The 15,220-nt window shown below is 39.2% G+C and overlaps 1 protein-coding gene across 4 annotated transcripts in view; it reads left to right on the plus strand.

Annotated features, from left to right (window-relative positions):
- Positions 1 to 15,220, plus strand: part of RABGAP1L (RAB GTPase activating protein 1-like) — an 812,347-nt gene that overhangs the window by 673,266 nt on the left and 123,861 nt on the right. Inside the window, exons 1-2 of one of the 4 annotated variants that reach the window (XM_011962356.1) lie at positions 6,589 to 6,784; positions 8,449 to 8,662. The exons of the other annotated variants lie outside the window; for them this stretch is intronic. Of the exons in view, the coding sequence (XP_011817746.1) occupies positions 8,552 to 8,662 (111 nt within the window). The 5' untranslated portion in view covers positions 6,589 to 6,784; positions 8,449 to 8,551. Of the gene's footprint in view, positions 1 to 6,588; positions 6,785 to 8,448; positions 8,663 to 15,220 lie in introns of those variants that run through there. 4 annotated transcript variants of the gene reach the window in all.

The raw sequence follows: 15,220 nt of genomic DNA on the forward strand, positions 1-15,220 counted from the left end.
CAGTGAGCTGAGATCCAGCCACTGCACTCCAGCCTGGGCGACAGAGCGAGATTCCGTCTCAAAAAAAAAAAAAAAAAAGACTTCACCTCCACTAACCTGTCTCAATCATTTCTGACAGAGGACTCATGTAAATTACCAAATTACTCCCAAATAAATCAGCATCCAGAAATATTTAGTTGTTTATGGAAAACTGGTCTCGATCTCCTGACCTCGTGATCTGCCCGTCTCGGCCTCCCAAAGTGCTGGGATTACAGGCTTGAGCCACAGCGCCCGGCCCAAGTATTTCCTTTAACACCATAAAATAATATCCTATTTCTACAGAGAGAGATCTTGAGAATACTATATATACCAAACTCCTCACAGAATCTCTGTGTGAGATTGAGTGTGAGAACCTCACACTCCTCTGAAGGAGGAGTGAAATTGTGTGACACTGTTATTCATCCCTCCTGGACAAGGAAATACGGAAAAAAAAAAATGGAGGCATTGGTTATGTTCTCATATACTGAGAACCTCACTCCCTGCCCCATTTCTAAAGGTTACAATTCCATCTTCTCTTTAGTTTTTTTCAAATAATTTTGCCCCTCTGTACATCATTTTTATTAATATTGATAATAACAACCGACATCAATCAAATGCTTTCCAGAGTCAGGTACTTCACTGCACTGTTACTATTTTCTCATTTTCTGGATAATGATGTGGTTTGGCTCTGTGTCCCTGCCCAAATATCATCTCAAATTGGAATCCCCACATGTCAAGGGAAGGAGGTGAGTGGATCGTGGAGGAGTGGATTATGGGAAGTGAGTGGAACAGCATCTGCCATGCTGTTCTTGTGATCGTGAGTTCTCACAAGATCTGATGGTTTCATAAGTGTCTGGCATTTCTCCTGCTTTCCCTTCTCTCTCCTGCTGCCATGTGAGGAAGGTCCTTGCTTCCCCTTCACCTACCACCATGACTGTAAGTTTCCAAAGGCCTTTCCAGCCATGTAGAACTGTGAGTCAATTAAAACTCTTTCCTTTATAAATTACCCAGTCTCGGGGTTTTTCTTCATAGCAGTGTGAAAACAGACTAATACAGATGAGAAAACCAAGAAGTGAGACAGATTATGTAATTTGCTCATGGTCACTGCTGTAGACTGAATGTTTGTATCCCCCCAAAATTCACATGTTGAAACACCCAAATGTGATGATATTAAGAGATGGGACCTTTGACTGGTGATTAGATTAGGAGGGTTAAGTTCTCTTGAATGAGATTAGTACCCTTATAAAAAAGACTCTAAGGAGACCCCTTCCTCATTCTACCATGTGAGGACACAGAGAGAAGACCTCTGCCTGTGACTAGAAAACACGCTCCCACCAGACACCAAATCTGCCAGCACCTTAATCTTCCACCCTCCAGAAATGTGATAAATACATTTCTGTTGTTTGTAAGTTATCCAGTCTATGGTGTTTTATTCCAGTAGCAGCCCCACAGACTAAGATAGTCACATAGCCAGTGAGTGGTAGAGCCAAGTATCAAACCAGGTTATTCTAAATTCTGGAGCCCACACTTCCTTTCTCTAATGGCATAAATGGAAGCTAGAAAGGCAGAAATTTAATAATCTTCGATGACTGGCTTTGGCCTATTTGTTGACCTGATATTTGCAAACTACCATAGGCTAATTTAAATCTGCCTTTGAAACTTCTACTGTGTCCAGTATCAGTTTACCACTCTGGTCATTCTAAATTCATTTTTCCCTGTAAAAAATTATTTCACTTTGCCTATCTAAATTCAATCCATCTTTTCCATGAAGTCTTCCCCATCTGCAGAGGGACTTCATTCTATCACAGTCCTATATCGCTAATTACTGTATTACATGACAGACATAGCTTTTTTTGTAGTCTGTAACCTACGTGTGTGTGTCGAGGAGGCAGCAGTGGTGTTTGGCACGTGACTGACTCTGGTGTACGTTTGCCTACTTTCCTTATCCTTTAGCGTGCGCACTAGAAACAGACACACCTGGTTTTTAATCCTAGCAGCTCTATTTCTAGCTGTAGGTATTGAGTCAAATTACAAAACTTCTCCATATTTTAATTATCCACAAAAAAGGAAAATTATGGTATCTAGTTTATCGATTCACAGTGAAGATTAAATGAGATTCTGTGTCTAGGACATAGTGAATACTTATTAGTGGGCACAATTATAACATTTTCAGTAAATATTCATTGTTATAGATTATTTGTATTACTATATTACAAAATCTGTAACCACCCTTTTACACATTATAAGCATTTAGTAAATGTTGAGTTTTTTTGTTTGTTTCTTTGTTTTTTGTTTTGAAACAGAGTCTTGCTCTGTCGCCCAGGCTGGAGTGCAGTGGCGCGATCTCAACTCCTGGGTTCCAGTGATTCTCCTGCCTCAGGCTCCTGAGTAGCTGGGATTACAGGCATGTGCTACCACGCCCAGCTGATTTTTGTACTTTTAGTAGGGACGGGGTTTTACCATGTTGGCCAAGCTGGTCTTGAACTCCTGACCGTGTGATCTGCCTGCCTTGGCCTCCCAAAGTGCTGAGATTGCAAGCGTGAGCCACTGTGCCTGGCCTGAGTTGCTTTTTTAAAATAAATTAAGATTTAATTCACATACCATCAAACTTGTCAAGTTTTAACTGCAGGATTTTAGCCAAGTGCCCTGATGCAAGCTGCCAGTGTATAACATAATGAAGGCATGTGAGGTCCCATTGAAAAGGGAGTTATCCAGGCTGGGAGAAAAACTTGAGAGAAATGGGCACTGGCATGAAATCCTATTGCTGTTCCCTAAACCTACCCTCTGATCTTACGAAAAAATGAATATCATGTGAAATGGTTTCATTTGGTTGTTAGTGAAATTTTTTAAATAATTATTTGAATGCTTTAGAAATTATTGTATTGTTATTTGTAATTAGAATTCAGTTGTGCACTCTGCTTAAAATGAGGCAAAGTGAAGCATTACTTATGTTTTCAGGTATGTATGAAACTATCTTCATTTTGAGTGATAACAAATATCAGTGAATGCTTACAAGCACTTGAAACATTTACTTTTGGTTAGGTAAAATTTAATGTGAATGTGTTGGCGGTGGATTTTAGTTTCAAATGAGGTAAAAAGCTGAATTGTTAAAGAGTTGCATCTATTCTTTCATAGTCTGGAATCTACCTCACCCTCATTCTTTGTGGTGAGTTGCAAATGAGGCAGCAAGATACCCAGCATACCTGTTAAGCAAGTATTTATGTCCCACAGGTTTTTCTTTTTTTAGTTTAATGCTAGGTTTTTTTTTTTTTTTTGAACAATCTGTTTTCTGAGGTTTTGAATTTTCCTAGCAACTGCTAGGAGAGATAGGAAAGATAATGAGCTGAATGGCTGGTATTCAATACAAGAATAATGGTGTTCTTTATTTACCTTTGCATAATTTTAAAGAGAACAAGTTTACTTAACTTTTACTTGTTCTTTTCCCATTGTAAAAACTCGGTAGGTATTACTAGACTATTCTGAAATACAAATTCTGAAAAGCTTTCTTCTACTGATATTTCTATGGTTTCTCATTCATATTTTCTCTTTTGTTACCTCACTTAGAGCACATGAGTTTTGTAATGCACACTGCTAAGAGTAGATAGAAACCTGCTTGGAATATTGATTTTCTGTAATTAAGAATGTATTTATAGAATTTTGTCTTTCTTATAGTTCTATTTCTTTTTTTTTTTTTAAGAGACAGCATCTTATTCTGTCACCCAGGCTGGAGTGTAGTGGCACAGTTGCAGTTCACTGTAGCCTGAACCTCCTGGGTTCCCCACAAATAGCTGAGGCTACAGGAACTTGCTACCAGGCCTGGCTGATTTTTAAATTTTTTGTAGAGATCTGGGCTCAAGCAGTCCTCATGCCTTGACCTCCCAAAATTCTGGGATTATGGATGTGAGCCACCACAACCAGCCTTTCTCATAGTTCTTTGTCTCTCTGTGAACACTGTGAACATTTTGTCATTTTTGAAGATGCTTAACATTGAGTCATGTATACTTTGTGAATGTTTACATAGCATGATTTAGGAACATCTGGAAGAATGTTCATGAAAGATTAGAGGAGGGCCAGTCATGCAGGAGGAGCAGAGTTTCTTCAGGGTGCCACCCATCTATGTGGGGGTTGCAAAAGACCTTCTGCCCTCTAAACCATATTTCTTTTTTTTTTCTTTTTTTTGAGATGGAGTTTCGCTCTGTCGCCCAGGCTGGAGTGCAGTGGTGCGATCTCGGCTCACTGCAACCTCCGCCTCCTGGATTCAAGCAATTCTTCTGCCTCAGCCTCCAGAGTAGCTGGGACTACAGGCACACACCACCACGCCCAGCTAATTTTTTTGTATTTTTAGTAGAGATAGGGTTTCACCGTGTTGGACAGGCTGGTCTCCAACTTGTAACCTCGTGATCCACCCGCCTCGGCCTCCAAAAGTACTGGGATTGCAGGTGTGAGCCACCGTGCCTGGCCTGAACCATATATCTCTTATAGTTGTTTTGTCCTTCTTTCCATCTGATCCTGATTTTATGGCTGACATGATGGGAATATTCAACAAGTAGAATATGAGATATAGGAAAAGGGTCTTGACTGCTACTCTCCTGAGTTGAGATAATTTTTTTTTTCCCCGAGATGGAATCTCGCTCTGTCGCCCAGGCTGGAGTGCAGTGGTGTAATCTTGGCTCACTGCAACCCCTGCCTCCCAGGTTCAAGAGATTCTTCTGCTTCACCCTCCCGAGTAGCTGTGTCTACAGGTGTGCACCACCACACGTGGCTAATTTTTGTATTTTTAGTAGAGACCGGGTTTCACCGTATTGGCCAGTCTGGTCTCAAACTCCTGACCTCATGATCCACCCACCTCAGCCTCCTAAAGTGCTGGGATTACAGGTGTGAGCCACTGTGCCCAGTGAGGTGAGATAATTTTTATACTGCTGCTTTGACTGATGAATAAAAAAATGCTACTCCCATAATGAAACTGCTTTGCTGCACTGCAGAGAATACAACAATAGAAAAATAGCCACATCTTATTCAAGCTTTTCTTGATTTTTGTTTCGGCTGTTTCTAAATTTGACACTTGAGAATAGATGGTTTATTTGACTCATAGTATGACCCAGGTATGCTTTTGTTAAAAAGAACAGTTCTAGAAGGATGACTGTTGCAGCAAAATTGGCTACTAGTATGGAATACTCTCTCAGTGTGATATCTCAGAACAACATTTAAAAATCATTGTAGACATTTTATTCATAAACATTTTCTTAATAAGATCCAGAAAGGGTTTATAAACCTAATAAACCTATTTGATAGCTTCTATCAAATAAACCTGTTTCTATCTTCTATCAAATAAACCTATTTGATGGAAGGAAATAGGAATAAGACACACAGCTTTTGACTTTCTGCACCCATGTGGAAACCAGGGATCTATTCTCTCCCTCTCAATTTACATGACCATGAGGAAACTGAAACCTAGTGAAGTTAAATGACTTGCCCGGGGACAGACAGCTAGCTAGTTCCTGCTTGAACTGGGGACCATCTATTTGATTACCAAGAGTGCGGTTGGTTTCTGTTGCCTGTTTGATACTCCTCTGGAAAGTTTTAGCTGCAAATGGTGTTGTCCACACCACGGCCCTTGATCTCAGGTAATTCTCCACACCACTGCCTTCTTTTTTTTTTTTCCAATGCAGTTGCGTGGTGTGAAGGTGATAACCTCAGAAACTCAGGTGTAAATAACCCGGGGAATCAATGGGCTGGGGGGATGGTAAAACAAGAGTTTGTAGACATGACTGTGTACAAGAGCTTCTGAAGTTTCGGAGGGTATTGGTGTAGCTGTTATTTCTGAAACTGGAGAAAATGACAGTAGAGCGACAGTTTCTCAAATCATCAGTTTTCAAAGAGCATGCTTTTCGTTGGAACCACAAATATAGTACACTTAATAAGGGGAAAGGAAACCTTGAATTTTTCCTTCCCAGACTCTGAAAAGTAAACTTTAAGGAACATTTTAAGGATGACAAAAGGTGAAGATTGCAAATCAAACTTAGAGTGTGCTTGCTCAAGAAAATCTGTGCACTGCAGCTCCAATAGAGGACCACTTGGGTTTAGAAATGACATGTTATTAATATTTCTAGTCACTGTGGCTAATTAGAACAATCTGTTGAAAGTTATAAATTATAGAAGTTTTTAAAAACATTTATCTAAGAACCTGTGTAGAATTCTAAAAGGACTGAATTATTTGAAGTTATTAGTCTCTGTGTATGTAAACTTAAACTATTTTTACGCCTTTGATTATTTTTCTAAAAATGTTTTTGCACACTTAGAGCCTGATGCCGTAAATGTTTTAAGAGTTTAATGTACAGCACCTCTAGGTGCTATTTAAAACTGTTTTTTTCTGGTCCTTTTCTTTTGGGTTATACGGGTTCTTCATAACCAAGAAGATTACCAATAGTTAGGCTGAATGCACTCTCCCAGGGTGCATAGGCAGCTGCTCAACTGCGATTATAACTCTTGTTTGCCCCTGGATGGTTGCCAGCAGGGAGTAAGGCATTGTGGGAAGTACTTTCTTTACCTTCCACAACAGGTGTCTTTGTCAGTGCACCTTATTCAGATATCCCTGTGTGGAAGCACTGAGTCACTGTGTAGCAAAGAAAAATATGAAAGCAAGAGGAATTGCTTTCACATCTAGAAAATGTTGCAAGATAATCTGAAATCTTCTGGTGCTAGTGAATGCATGAAGAGGTTCACAGTATCTTTTAAAGTACTTCTGAAAAGATAAGGAGTTTAAAAGGTATGAACTGCCTGGTCACTTTATAATGCCTTGTCTCCTGATTATTGTTTAATTTTTACCTGGTTAGTCAGCGTCAGGATAAGTGTGCAGGAAAAAAATGTTTACGAAAATAATGCTTAACAGACAAAGCAGCACTGTCGAACAAAAATGAAGTAAAAATGCTTTACTGACTCCAGCAAGGGTCAAACACAGTTTGAAGCTGTTTTAATCTTGCGGATTTATTTAAAATATTTCATTTTTTTGTTTAAATAAGCTTATTAGATTTGCTTGTTTCCTAGCAATAAGGTGCTTTTCCCTCCTTCCTTGTGCTCGCTCTTATAAGCTAGAATGCTATAGCAGTTGCAAAACTCTACTAATTACATTTAAATGGGACAAGTGTTATATAAGTAATCATGTTACTGTAGATGAAAAAATACTTTAGGAAAACATGGGAAAATAGACACTATCGATCTCATTCTGAGTTTTGTTTTCTGAAAAGCAAACAAATTTAGACAACATAATCCTGTTACTGGTAATGAAGACTAAACATTTCAACCAGTAGCTTATTTCTTTTGATTTTTAGACAAACATTGCCAAATTGATTTCTAGTTCTAACAAATAATATTTCTCATAGTACTGCAGTGTCATGATCTAGAAAAGGCAGGGAAGAGATTAGCTTAATTAGGAATATTGAAAAACAACTTCAGAGAAGCCTTATCTGTCTTCCCCTCATTTTTATTTGCTTAATTCTTTTTCCATGAAATTAGTATACATTATATTTCCTGATCAAGCAACTTTGTAATGGTGATTATGGGCAGCTTTCAAACTTTTCATCTGGAAATATGGCAGTTCATTTATGGTCTCCAGCTGTAATTTTAAAAATTACTACTGGTGGTTAAGAAGCAACAGTTAATGCTATCTACTGATTTGAATAATTAAAAGAAACCTCTAACCTTAAAGAGGACTTTCATCTATGGGAGCAAAACAACCAGTTTATAAATGAGACCCTTGTATTGCTTTCTGAATAACAACACAAAACTAAATTATGCTTAAAATACCTATTTTTTTTAAGTAGGAAAAGGAAGTAATGATTATTAATTGATATTGCTGTCCCTGTTTCATTTTTATGTTTTGGCATTTTTTTTCTTTAACAGAAATACTCCGAGGGGAAAAAATTTTTTTTTTCATATTTCAGGAGATCATTTGTAACTGTACTATGAATTCTTTAAATTCTGAGAAATTAAAATGGTTTTCATCTGTTTATTTTCTAAGATTACGAAAAAATAAGCAGTAAGAACACTAAGAAAATTTACTTCTCCTCCAAGAACAATCTTCATGTAATAATACTGCAGTAAGAAGATGAGTTATTGTGAAAATTTTTAATTACCAAGAACATAACACAAATCAGTTTTTTTGTTGTTGTTATTGCTATAGGATATTTCTAGTTAGGAAACTTTTTTTCTTTTTTGAAGTTTAAAGGTTTCCAAAAATTAAAATTTCCAGCTTCTCTGTTATGAATGCAGAAGGTGTTTATAGTGTATACTTCCTGCATAGATAAGAAACCTCCTTCAGTTTCCTACTGGGGGTGAATTGCTAGCCAAGCCTGTGATAGCAGCTGCTTTTTTTTTTTTTTCTTTCTCTCTCTTTCTTTCTGGATTTTTGACACTCCACCCCCTCGAACTCAGGTGGGTGTGTACACTGGCACTGAGCTGCAGTAGGATTTTTCCTTGGATAGTCTGGTCTGGAGCTGGGACAGCAGCTGCTGCTGTGGAAAGGCCAGCTGGCAAGATGATGGAAGAAATCTCCATTATGGTAGCCTATGACGCCCATGTTTTCAGCCAGCTGCACGATGAAGACTTCCTCACTAGTCTGGTGGCCATCAGCAAGCCCAGGTCTATGGTAGGTAGTGCCTTGCACACTACTCTGGGACTGTTTTCTTTTCTAACTTGGTATCTATACTCCTGTAGCAACTGAGGCAAACTTGCTGTTGGCTTTCTGTTGTGTCTGCAGGTTTTCAAAGATTTATTTACATAATTAAACACTCATATAACAGTAACATACTTAAAATGTTAGGCTGATGCTTTCATATATAATGAGGTTGAGAGGAATTTTATAGTGCCAAATATCATTTTGTCTTAAGTTTCTGCCTTGTAAATATGTATATAATTATCAGGTAGGGGCTACTTATATTTACATAGCATACAATTGGGGATCATAGAAGTGGAAGACTTCTACCAGTGAGTCATAACATCAACTGAGAATTGAGCTACCTAAAAATCAGGTAACTTTCAGGGTCTTAAATTATTACTAAGAAGAACTATTAGGAAAATAACAGTACAATTTTACTTTGGCTTTAATATTTGTAAAAAAAAAAAATTTACCGTTCTCTAAGGATCTTAGTGTGTGTGCATGTCCTGGCATAATCAAAAAATGAAGTTCTTGCAAGTGTTTATTTTTTCTTCTCTTAGATGTCATCATTATAATGGCTATTGAGTTTAAGATATCAACGATTTATACCTCTGAAACCAACTTTTTTTTTTTTTTTTGAGATGGAGTTTCACTCCTATTGCCCAGGCTGGAGTGCAATGGCACAATCTTGGCTCACTGCAACCACTGCCTCCTGGATTCAAGCGACTCACCTGCCTCAGCCTCCCTAGTAGCTGGGATTACAGGCATGCACCACCATGCCCGGCTAATTTTGTATTTTTAATAGAGACGCGGTTTCTCCATGTTGGTCAGGCAGGTCTCAAACTCCTGACCTCAGGTGATCCACCTGCCTTGGCCTCCCAAAGTGCTGGGATTACAGGCGTGAGCCACCACGCCCAGTCCCCGGAATCAACTTTTTAACTACAATTTTAGTAACTTCTTGTTTATTATATTTAATAGGACTCATCACAAACAACAGAACAAAAGAGTGTATCATAACACTTAAACCTAACTAGTATGAAGCCCTACTTCTCTATTTTTAAGGCACAGGAACCTTAAAAACATGGCTATTTCTTGAAACAACAAATTACAAAAAATAAAATTAAAAAAAAGGAGAAAGCTGTAGATTGATTTTAAAAGACTTAAGGGTTATGTCAACCAGATGCAATAAATCAACCTTGTTTAAATGCTAATTTGAACAAAGTATAAAAATATCTATAAGATAATTTGGAAAAATTTGACCATTCATTAGGTATTTAATAATGATATTAACAGAATTATGTAATTTTTTTGTGCATTGATATTATGGCTTTTTTTTTTTTTTTTTGAGACAGAGTCTGACTCTTGTTGCCCAAGCTGGAGTGCAGTGATGCGATCTCAGCTCACTGTAACCTCTGCCTACCTGGGTTCAAGCGATTCTCCTGCCTCAGCCTCCCGAGTAGCTGGGATTACAGGCACCTGCCAACATGCCTGGCTAATTTTTTTTGTTTTTTGTTTTTTTGTTTTTTTTTTTTAGGATAGAGTCTCGCTCTGTCACCCAGGCTGGAGTGCAATGGCGTGATCTCAGCTCACTGCAACCTCCGCCTCCTGTGTTCAAGTGATTCTCCTGTTTCAGCCTCCCGAGTAGCTGGGACTACAGGTGCACGCCACCATGCCTAGCTAATTTTTGTATTTTTAGTAGAGACAGGGTTTCACCATGTTGGCCAGACTGGTCTTGAACTCCTGACCTCAAGTGATCCACCCACCTCAGCCTCTCAGAGTACTGGGATTACAGGTGTGAGCCACCATATCTGACCTCGTTTGCTTTTAATTCCATATTGGATTTTTTGCTCTGAGATGAACATTTTTTCATCAAACAAACATTTTGTTTTTTTGTTTTGAGATGGAGTTTCGCACTTGTTGCCCAGGCTGGAGTGCAATGGGGCACGATCTCGGCTCATGGCTATCTCTGCCTCCCAGGTTCAGGAGATTCTCCTGCCTCAGCCTCCTTAGTATCTGGGATTATAGGCATGTGCCACCATGCCCGGCTAATTTTGTATTTTTACTAGAGACGAGTTTCTCCACGTTGGTCAGGCTGATCTTGACCTCCTGACCTCAGGTGATCTGCCCACCTCGGCCTCCCAGAGTGCTGGGATTACAGGTGTGAGCCACCACACCTGGCCAAGATGAACATTTTTTTTTTTTTGAGACGGAGTCTCGCTCTGTCGCCCAGGCTGGAGTGCAGTGGCCGGATCTCAGCTCACTGCAAGCTCCGCCTCCCGGGTTCACGCCATTCTCCTGCCTCAGCCTCCCAAGTAGCTGGGACTACAGGCGCCCACCACCTCGCCCGGCTAGATTTTTGTATTTTTTAGTAGAGACGGGGTCTCACCATGTTCGCCAGGATGGTCTCGATCTCCTGACCTCGTGATCCGCCTGTCTCGGCCTCCCAAAGTGCTGGGATTACAGGCTTGAGCCACCGCGCCCGGCCCAAGATGAACATTTTAAATCAAATAAAAGAAATTCTCAGATTTTCTATTGTATAAAATTGCTTCTCAATCTGATAACTGCACTGTGAAGCAAATTACACTCTTGCTAACTTATAAAATCCTCCTTAGGTTTGGGTTCACTATTATTAAGGGTATTTAGAAACTTTCTTAGTACAGGCTTAATTAAATATCTTTCTGTAATTCGACTTTGTTTCATAATGGGAGGTGTTTTGATTCCTTGAATGGTAAAAATCCCATTAAATACAGTGGTTCTCAGGTGTGGATACTGCATTTTTTTCTTATTCATAAGTAACCCTGTGTCTTTTTTATGTTTTTTATAGGAATCTGTAGTAAAATATACATTGCAAGCTGTTGCACACACAAAACTGAAAGAAAATTTGACTAACAATACCTACTGTTGCCATATATTACGTATGAAAGGGATTTTTCTATTTCTTTTATTTCTTTTCTATTTCTTTTCTAATATTGTTCTATTCAATGTTTAAAGGTTTTAATTGTTTATGACCCACTAAATTGAACTCAGAAATCTCTCTATCCACACTTTGGAAAATATGATTATATCCTATTGAGTCCTTAAAATGAATGATGATGCAAGAAAATCACAGATCCCTTTACACAAATTACAGGTAAGAAAAAACAATAAGGAAGCCAAGCATAACTTCTTAGGTCTTCCATACCATACACACACAAGCAAAATAAGAAATTACCTGGACCAATATTGTTTACTATGATAAACTAAACAAAAGCCTAGTCACTACTAGCAGAATGTAAGAACTTTTTTTTTTTTTTTTGGAGACAGAGTATGGCTTTGCCACCCAGGCTGGAGTGCAGTGGCTCAGTCTCTCCTCACTGCAACCTCCACCTCTCAGGTTCAAACAGTTCTCCTGCCTTGGCCTTCTGAGTAACTGGGACTACAGGTGCACACCACCATGCCCAGCTAATTTTTGTGTCTTTAGTAGAGATGGAGTTTCACCCCATTGGCCAAGCTGGTCTCGAACTCCTAACCTCAGGTGATCCACCTGCCTCGGCCTCCCAGAGTGTTGGGATTACAGGCGTGGGCCACCACACCAGCTTTTAAAGTTACACAGTTGTCAGTTCAAGTTTTCGATTCACTACTTACCAGTGAGCTACTTAATTTCTCTCAGCCTTAGTTTTCTCATCTGAAAACTGAGAGACATAATAGTACTACCTCATTGGATTACCATGAGGTTATTTGAGAGCACTTGTAAAATATTTAGCACAGTGAAAGCTGTCACTAATTGTCTCCTTTTCTAATAAGGTAGGAGCTACTCAGACTGTTTGGAGAAGGTCTAAAGGAAGAAGTAGGATGAATAGATAAGGCATCCTGGAGACGCAGGAGAAGGAATGGGGAGGACAAAAGGAGAAAATGGACTAGTTGGGTTACCCTGGAGAATTACTTTGCTTGATTAGGGAATCACTATCAGGATATCAGTCCTACAGGAAACTTGAAGCCTTCTGCCCTGAAGATGGTGCTGAAGATCTTAGGTTTGAGCTCAGGACGGTGGGAAGGCAATGTAGAACCAATAGAAGGGAGTATATATAGGCCAAACCTTATGATGAGTAGATGAGATCAATTACTGCAGCAGGAATCTTGCAGTAATGGACTGGCAGGGCCCACACTGACAAAGGAAAAAAAATTGTAAAGGACATTAGAGCAATGCAAGTGAAAAGAGATGACAAGTGTCTGGACTTAGACACTTGACAGTGGCAGTGTAAAGAAAGAAATTAGTCTACACATGTTGGTTATTTCTCACAAAGGGTATATACATTAATATTATTTAGGAAGAAGCAGCAACTGATGTTATGAGAAGAGTAAATGATTGAGATAAGTTGAAAATTAAGCTTCCAGCCATACAAAAGTGGAGATTGTTGTAGTGGCAACAGTCGTTGGGAATGGGAAAGTTAGGTTATCAAGAATAGAATGGAGGAAAAATGACCTATTCTGGCTTTACCATGTTCCATGTCTAGAAATTCAAGGTCACAGTATCATGGTAAGATAATTGATTGTCCAATGGTTAGCACAGTGTCCTTTAACAAAAGCCATTTAACCAGACTAACACATGGCTATACTATATTGGCACTGGATAGATATTCTTAACTGACAGAAACAAAAATAGCAACACTGTGCCAGCAAAGGAAGGGAGCTCACTCTTGGAGCTACAGTTTCTCTGTTCTATAAATGGGAGATGAGGGTAAGCATTCTGTAATTACTTCCTCCTTATCGGATTGGCACAGATTTCATCAAGCATGCCAAATTAAAAAACAAAATTCAGAGCAATTCCATATGTCAGAGATGGGGAAAACAATAAAATTAATACTATTATTTGATTAGAATAAACATAACAAGATTCATCCATATTTTTAAAAAATGTTATCTGAATTTTTTTATTCTTGTTGTTACATAGCAAGTACATATTTTGGCACTACTTTATCAATTTCAGTTCAGTTCAAGCATCCAACCAATCATTTGGTTGATCAGTTCTGATGAGTTAAGGTTCTTATAGTTACAAGTAATAAAATCTTGTGCTATCTTAAACAAGAAAGGAATTTTATCACGTGGACAACAAGGTGTGTTCCTTTAAATACAAGGGCAGTTCGTCTAGGCAACAGAGCTGGTACTGGACTGACGCTGGCAACCATTCTCCCTATCTCTTGCCATCTAATTAAAACTTCTCTCTTGACATCTACTTTATTTCTCTGTCTCCAAGTTCTCGGCTTCTTTATTTCTATGGCAGAATATTGCTGCTACACAGCATCCACATTTATAGTTCTACCATCTGAATCACAACTCCAAATTTCTTTGGTGAGAATCTGACCGAATAGTGTTAGGTGAGTTTTGTGATAGTATAGAGCAGAGCCCCTGAGCACACACACAAACTAAACTGCCTGGGTCCAATCCTACCTCACCCGTAATTTGCTCTATGACTTTGGGTAGATTACTTAGTCTCAAACTTCATTTTTCTCATCTGTAAAATTGGAGTCTGTAAGAGAAAGTGCTCCTGACCAAAATCGGCCAGAAGCCCCTCTCATGTTTTATCTAAAGTAAACCTATCTTTAACTGCCAAGCCGTGTTTCATGTTTCTTTCCTCTTTCTGTAACTCTTACAGGAATCATGTTAGTAGTACCTGTAATATATCAAAATTAAGTTTAAATTTAAATTAAATCAGTAATTTATATAAAGCACTTAAGAAAATTAATTCAGTCAATATATGTAAAGCACTGGATACCTAGCACATAGAAAGTAGCATATGTATGTTATTATTCCAGATTGATTCTTTTATTATTTATGAATGAATGAGACAAGGTCTGCTGCTCACTGCTGCCTCAACCTCCTGGGATCAGGTGATCCTGTCTCCTTAGCCTTCCAAGTAGCTAGGTGTACAGGTGCATGTCACCATGCCTGGCTAATTTTTAATTTTTGTAGAGATGGGGTTTCACTATGTTGCCCAGGCTGATCTGGAACTCCTGAGCTCAAGTGATCCTCCCACCTCAGCCCCCCAAAATGCTGGGATTGCAAGGGTGAGCTACCACACCTGGCCTGGTTAACAGAAATTTAAAATGATGAGTAAGGCCAGGTGCGGTGGCTCACATCTGTAACCCCGGCACTTTGGGAGGCTGAGGCGGGTGGATCACGAGGTCGGGAGATCAAGACCATCTTGGCTAACACAGTGAAACCCCATCTCCACTAAAAATACGAAAAATCAGCTGGGCATGGTGGCAGGTGCCTGTAGTCCCCGCTACTCAGGAGGCTGAGGCAGGAGAATGGCATGAACTTGGGAGGCAGAGCTTGCAGTGAGCCAAGATTGCACCACTGCATTCCAGCCTGGCTGACAGAGTGAGATTCCATCTCAGAAACAATAAAAATAAAATGATGATTAAATTATTAGAGAAACCAATTTTTTTTTTTTTTTGAGACAGAGTTTTTGCTCTTGTTGCCGATGCTGGAGTGCAATGGCATGACCTCTGCTCACTGTAACCTCTGCCTCCCAGGTTCAAGCAATTCTCCTGCCTCAGCCTCCCGAGT

Source organism: Colobus angolensis, unplaced genomic scaffold (assembly GCF_000951035.1).
Source record: "Colobus angolensis palliatus isolate OR3802 unplaced genomic scaffold, Cang.pa_1.0 Scaffold59, whole genome shotgun sequence".
NCBI lineage: Eukaryota > Metazoa > Chordata > Mammalia > Primates > Cercopithecidae > Colobus > Colobus angolensis.